The sequence below is a fragment of the Triticum urartu genome, chromosome 6A (genome assembly GCF_056163025.1).
Source record: "Triticum urartu cultivar PI428250 chromosome 6A, HENAU_Tu73, whole genome shotgun sequence".
In the NCBI taxonomy this organism is placed as follows: domain Eukaryota; kingdom Viridiplantae; phylum Streptophyta; class Magnoliopsida; order Poales; family Poaceae; genus Triticum; species Triticum urartu.
Window position 1 is genome coordinate 598,083,168 of NC_141878.1, and position 6,970 is coordinate 598,090,137.

Genomic DNA, 6,970 nt, shown 5'->3' on the forward strand with positions numbered 1-6,970 from the left:
CTAAGCTTTTGGTTAATACAATTCTAGCATGAATAATAAACATTTATCATGATATAAGGAAATGTAAATAACAACTTTATTATTGCCTCTAGGGCACATTTCCTTCAATTCCATTATGATCGGGGTAAGAAGACCATGAGAATAATGGAAGATGAGGTGACTGTGATGATTGGAGGGAGGACGGCTTCAAATATTTACAAGTTGCAAGGGAGCACTATTGTAGATGGAGTCTGGAGTTGCAGGAGTAGCAGCGGGGTCCCACAGTGGCTGCAGGTCTGGGGCAGACTCATCTAGTAGTTCTCGGTAATCTATGAAGAAGACAACACAAGTCCGGAGTACATCAAAGTTTGACGCATGGACAAATTCAAGGTGGTAGAGAATATTGGCCAAGGTGGAGTTTGTTGAGTTTGTGTCGAATATTTTGTACGAGTTGATCTACGTTTGGACTTGGTGTTGTAGCGTGGATAGGATACGTGTAGTGTCGGAGTCGGACACATTGTACTTGGCGTCTTATATATGAGAAGGCACCCCACGTTGTAACCCATGACGACTAGATAGGGATAGGCACTCAAGGGGGAGCCGGTGGCTTGTGTCGGCACCCGGATGGCCGGTGTTGCGGTATCTCGAGGAGGAGTGTTGTAGTCATTGGACCGGGAATAGGCGAGTCCGCCGAACCTTGTTGACAAATCTCAGAGTGTTCATTGTGCTAGGATTGCTTGTTTCTCGGTGGACCTATCACATACTTCGGATTAATTCTAACATCGATAGGTGAGGAAGAGAAGGCGATGTGGATGCACCAAACAATATTTTCCACTTAGCGGTGACGGATCCCTGTAATTTTGACCAAATCCAGATCATGCGGCTACGGATTGATGAGTTGTACTTCACCAACGGCTCGACTAATTCTGGTGACGTGGCTCACCGAGGTTGCAGAAAAAGCAGGTAGTGGAGGACTCCTATTTAGATATAGTAGATGAGTAACATCTGGTTTATACTAATGTTTTTAACGTTTTAATTATATAATAATAATACCAATGTAATGATTTTATTATATAATTTTACCGTTGACAATGAAAAATACACTTGCATTACATTTACAACATATATTAAAAGAAAATAAAAAGTATTGTTTCATGTCTGGGACACCACCTTTTTTTACAATTATAGGTTAATAATCATAACTTGAACCCTTAGCCCTAGCTCTTGATCCATTTTTTGTAATGTCATATTTTCTTTGTAGATACTAATATTTACCAACCTCAAGTGTGTGATAAATTTAGAATAGGAATTTCCAAATCAATATTAGATGGTTGGAGGTTCAAACAAAAAATATTCAAGACCAATGAAAAACGCATGGCTTTGTAATTAATCCGTGCCGGTTAGATGAATGTTAAATATGTACATGTGTTCACGTTTATCTTACTTTCGCAAATATCATGGCAGAGAGCTCTACAACTGGTAGAGATTTCTATGTTATTTTAGGTGTGATAGACAATAATTGGTAATGTGATTAAATTGAACCTTCTACAACACATGAGATATATCACCAATGGGTTTGCCCTTGAATCGCCACGTCGATCCCAGATGGATTTTCCATGACCAAATATTTTTTCCCATTTTTTCGAGGCAAACTCACAAGGTTTATTATATCGTCACAATGTTTACAAGGATTAACAGAAGATTTCCGGATTAATCTAACCAAACATGTCGGCCAACCCCCATAGCAAGATCATGCTTTTGTGAGATTGTAAGCCTCAATATTTGAGGTTCTAAACTTGTGGCTAAAAATACATGAAATAAAACATGATGAACGTTCCCTAATTTCACTAACCACTACTCCATAGCTATAATGTCTTCCACTAGGGCCATCGCCTCCCTGGTTGCTAGAGCCTCGAGGGTAGCAGGATCATCCACGTGTGGAAAGAACACGATTGACGCGCCCAAAAAAGTATCAACATGATCACGGCAAATCGCTTCCACAACCCAGAATCCACCATTTCTCAACAGTGATGCATCAACATTATCTTCACATGGTCCGCCAAAAGGAAGGATCCACTGACTTGTTCTAAATACTAGGGCTGGCGGCTTAGACGTCGCCTGCTTCTGCAAAATCTATACATCTGACAAAAATGGTAACACAAAGCTATGTGAAGATAAAGGGCTCTCGAAAATATCCTCATGGATAGCTTTTTTGCGAGAGCTCCATATCGCCGACAATGTTACAATCATCCTTGCAAATTCTTCGCATGACAGTGAATCAGTCATGGCAAACGACTAATTCTTGGCATTGGGTTTATTAGACACACATATGCTCGACCATTGCCACATCAGAGAGAGAAAGCGCAAAACGCTTTGTGTCATATTGCAATTCGGTAAAAAAAGAAAAGCATGTTCCTGGATTCGAAGTTCGGTTGGCATTTTGGACTCGAACCCGACCCGGCCCTCGGAGGTTTACAAATCAATAATCTGATTTGGGAAATCAGATGTGGGTCTATGGCATTTGTTTCCACTTATTACTCTTTTGTATGTATGAAAAGCTCTAGACAACTGGTGCTCGCTGACGGGTGGGCCCCACGCCGTGCCGGGCCGCCGACCGGCGAAACAAGGAGCACAACGGACGCGGCACACGGTTTGGGAGCGCCAACCCGCGGCGACAGCGCAGCGCAGCGTGCACGGCCACGACACGACACGACCACCCGCCGTCTTCCCCTCCATTCCATTCCATTCCCCGCCACCGCCCACACAACCCACCGTCGCGGCGAGCCGGAGCCACCGCGCGCGCAGCTCAGCTCAGCCCAGCCCTGCCGCCTCCACCGCGCCGCATTCCTCTCCCGCGCGCAGGCGGGGGGAGATCCGCCTCCCTGGTCCGATGGCGCCGTCGCGGCCGCTGATGCGCGGGGCGGGCCCGCCGCGGGTCTTCGCCTCCGGTCGCACGGGCCGGGCCTCGCCGTACGCGCTCGCGCTCGCCGCGCTGCTCCTCGCCTCCGCCTTCCTCCTCGCCCTCATCGCCTTCGGCGTCTTCTCGCTCCCCGTCTCCTCCCCCGCGCTCCCCACCACCGGCGCCGAGACCGAGTCCTCCGGCGACGGCGGCGGGGCCGCGGAGTCCGAATCCTCCGCCGGCTCCTCCCGCGCCGCGCGCGCGCGCGCCCGCCGCGACCTCAGGTGAGTGAGCGAGCGAGTGAGTGGCTCCGATCCAGCAGTCTCTCTCTCCAGATTTGCTTCGATCCGGCGCCGGCTGATCTGATCCCTTGTTCGTCGGGTGGGTGCAGCGAGGGGCTGGGCGAGCGCGGCGCGCAGTGGACGGAGGTCATCTCGTGGGAGCCCCGCGCGTTCGTCTACCACAACTTCCTGGTAACCACCACTGCTGCTGCCCACTCTGCCTCCCCTTCTGTACTCATAATCCACTGCTGCCGCCATGGCTCATTCGTTCCTGCACCTGCTCCCGCATGCACACTGTCGTGTGTATGTAGAGACTAGATTCTTGTGGGATCCATCCATCCCGTATCGCCTCAACTTTTTGGGTGAATTACGTCTGTGCTTTTCGGTGCAATGCCTGCCGGCTTTCCGAGCTGCGCTTTCGTCTGGAAATGATGCGGCGCTGAAGTCACACTTGTTGGACATGGGGTTGACAGTGACTGAAGGAAGCATGCCGTTTGCGCTGCATTCTGTTTTTGTTTTTTTTTTGGATCTTGACTGGACTGCATGCCTTGCCTCCTGGGACAGGAAAGGTTGTGGTGATTCGTTTATAGTGGATTTAGTTCTGCTTTCAGTGGAGCTCTGTTTATGCTGGATTGTTACCTGAATTATTGTTGAAGAATGGGAATGTGGACGGTGTGAACAAGTACTTGTCTAACTGAAAACATGATAACATGACGAGGGAGAGTTTGCAGTTTCGTTAGGTAGTCCATTGATGATGTATGGGTTTCTTTTTCTTTTTCTTTCGTTCCTTGTGATCTTGGCTGAACTGCATGACATTGCCTCCTGGAATGAAACGGTTGTGGTGAGTCTTTTATTGGCTTTAGTTTGCCTTCAGCGGAGCTCTGTTTACACTGGATTCTTACCTGATCTACTCTGAAGAAATGGGGATGTACAGTGGCAACCAGTACTTGTCGAATTATCGAGTAGGGTAAACTGAAGGGGGAGAGTTTGCAGTGGCGAGGGGAGCTGGTTGTTTTAGGTAGTCCATCTAGTTGCCTTCTGGACAGAAGACTCACATGCATCATGCGTGTTAACATTTGTACTACACGTTACTGTACTTCACCATGCAGTATTATGAACTAAGCAAATGCCTTATGCAAATATGACTTGACGCTTCAAAAATGTGTATCTTGTAAGTACGCCTCCTTGATTGTGAGATTCTGTTGGCACATTTCTTTGCTCTGTTACCTCAAGTTTCTCTTGTTTTCAATTCTTCATATGTTGTGCGTATTTATGTGTTTAGACTCTGAGTTTAGGGTGTTCACTTACCATTTTTTTCCTTTCCTTATATTTGCACTCCTTTTTTTACTGTAAAGTGTCTTCATTATTTTAATTTTTGCAAATGTAATGAGTTTAAGGTATTTTCATTGTAGTTCAGCTTGTAATTTTCTGGTGATTTTACTATGTTTGTTTGATGGCTGCTATTTATTCTTTTCATTAGTCCAAGGAAGAGTGTGAGTACTTAATTGGATTGGCGAAGCCTCGCATGGTGAAATCAACAGTGGTCGACAGTGAGACTGGTAAAAGCAAGGACAGCAGGGTTCGTACAAGTTCAGGCATGTTTCTTCAAAGAGGAAGGGACAAGGTTATCCGGGCCATTGAAAGGAGGATAGCAGATTACACCTTCATACCTGCAGGTTTATACCTATGTAAAGACCTTATTTCATTTCATGGTCAAGCCAAATTCTCAGTGAGATTTCTCAGTTGATAAAGTAAACTCAAGGCATGCAAACAAGTGTGACCCCTAAAATGCATAGGAAGTCTGATGGTTATATGTGTCACCCTAACTCCCCCGTTCTTAGTTATGGTGCATGTAGCTTTGTTCGGTATGCAAGTGGTGTGACATTTTCTCGACTTCAACAATGCAGCTCTACATATGTTGCTTTTATCCTTTGAGCATATACTGTATTAGGTTTGTTTAATAATGTTCATTCATGCTGGCTTACAGAACATGGAGAGGGACTCCAAGTCCTGCACTATGAAGTCGGGCAGAAGTACGAACCCCACTTTGACTATTTTCTTGACGAGTTCAACACCAAGAATGGTGGCCAGAGGATGGCAACTATTCTCATGTACCTGTAAGTAAAGTAGTACCCTATGTCCCAACACTTATGTTATGTGTGATGTTAACTGAGTTGCTAACTTGTCCGACACATATTCGCAACTGAAACAGGTCAGATGTTGAAGAAGGGGGAGAGACTATTTTCCCCGATGCAAATGTGAACAGCAGTTCCTTACCGTGGTACAACGAACTTTCAGAGTGTGCCAGAAAAGGTCTCGCTGTCAAACCAAAGATGGGAGATGCGCTGCTTTTCTGGAGCATGAAACCAGATGCCACTCTAGACCCACTAAGTTTGCATGGTTAGTTAGTTCAGTGGCCTGCTCGCTGCCCTTGTTAGTTACAGTTTCTCCAGAAAGTAGAATATTTATGAGACCTGATTTATATTGGACCTTTCACTTCTGAAACTCTTGTTCCATTCTCCTTCTGAAGCTACCTGCTGTTAAACTTGAAGTTGCGCTTATAGGCATATATTCTTGAGCAATCTGCCGGCAGATTTCTTTACATGGTGTTATTCTTGCAGGGGGCTGTCCTGTTATCAAAGGGAACAAATGGTCATCAACCAAGTGGCTGCATGTTCACGAGTACAAAGCTTAGGCCTTGTGAACTCATTCCAAAGGTATTTTCAGTTAGTCCATCCTCAGCACCCAGATTTCTCCATCTGCTGCAATACTAACTTGAGATGCTTCATCGTCAAATAAATATAAATAAATCTTGCTCCTCTGGGAAGACATTTCAGTTAGTCCATCCTCAGCACCCAGATTTCTCCATCTGCTGCAATACTCCTAGGCATGCTGTATGTCTGTACTCAGCAGCAAAATGAATTTTGGATTTACGATTGCTAAGTGCGTCTTTTATTCTTGTACCGAGACACGTGTGCATAGAAATGATGGTTGAGATGAGGCCGAACATGATCACCTTTATTTGTGCTGCTGGGAGCTTCTTGAGCATCTTAAGTTGCTGCTCAAAAGTGAACTCTTTTGTAAGCTGATGCCGAGGCTACCACTTTGTGCTTGCAGATGACACGATTTGAGAAGCATGTGAGCTGGGCTCTTTACAGGATGGCATTACAGTTACAGATCCACCACCCCGGTTGTGTGCATTGCTTGTGGAGGATATATATAATATATATACAAGGCAGGCAGTAAGCTCTCCATGTTGGAATACTGACTCGGCATTTTACTTCTTGTCGTCTCTCGTAGTCGCTCGCGGTGCCCCCGACAACTTATTATAGAGGAATGAATATGATATGTGACGTATGTAGTGTTGGGGGTTATTGTAGGTCGGCTATAGATAGGATCTAGAGCTCCATTTTTGCATGTTATGCTTGTCCTGTCTGTAGCACCAGTACCATGATAATACTGTGAAGCAGTGTTGGGGTGACTTGTGTTAATCGATGAATAACAAAGGAGGATGATTTTGATTGTCTCAGCATTACTGTAAACCTTGCCCAAAAACCTATAAAACATTCAGACATGTTGTTGCGGCTTGGAGATCCGTTGGTCGGATCTCAATGTTGTTGGTAGATCCATCTCTTGGTCGAAGCTCGCGGTCTCTATCTGGCGCGGGAACCGAGAGGGAATGGGGAGAAGATGTGTGCAGTGCAGGTTTGATCAGCTCCCTGTGTTGTGAAGGGGAAAGCAGCACGGCTTGTGTTTAGCGTTGGTTGGGTGGATGATGGTGATGGATGGGATCGGACCGGAGGCGACGGTG

The 6,970-nt window shown here is 45.9% G+C and overlaps 1 protein-coding gene across 1 annotated transcript; it reads left to right on the top strand.

Annotated features, from left to right (window-relative positions):
* The first annotated feature begins 2,617 nt into the window (after nucleotides 1–2,617).
* Nucleotides 2,618–6,694, top strand: LOC125515588 (putative prolyl 4-hydroxylase 3). The gene is made up of 7 exons (XM_048681085.2): nucleotides 2,618–3,162; nucleotides 3,270–3,351; nucleotides 4,640–4,835; nucleotides 5,147–5,276; nucleotides 5,372–5,559; nucleotides 5,781–5,876; nucleotides 6,277–6,694. The coding sequence occupies exons 1-6, from the start codon at nucleotides 2,870–2,872 to the stop codon at nucleotides 5,852–5,854; spliced, it is 963 nt and encodes a 320-aa protein (XP_048537042.2). The 5' UTR covers nucleotides 2,618–2,869; the 3' UTR covers nucleotides 5,855–5,876; nucleotides 6,277–6,694.
* The last annotated feature ends 276 nt before the right edge of the window (nucleotides 6,695–6,970 follow it).

Bases quoted from the DNA above. Each gene is read 5' to 3' on its own strand.
- LOC125515588 (XM_048681085.2), top strand. From the start codon at position 2,870: ATGGCGCCGTCGCGGCCGCTGATGCGCGGGGCGGGCCCGCCGCGGGTC. The intron at 3,163-3,269 runs GTGAGTGAGCGA...GGGTGGGTGCAG, and splicing joins CGCGCCCGCCGCGACCTCAG to CGAGGGGCTGGGCGAGCGCG. The intron at 3,352-4,639 runs GTAACCACCACT...TCTTTTCATTAG, and splicing joins TCGTCTACCACAACTTCCTG to TCCAAGGAAGAGTGTGAGTA.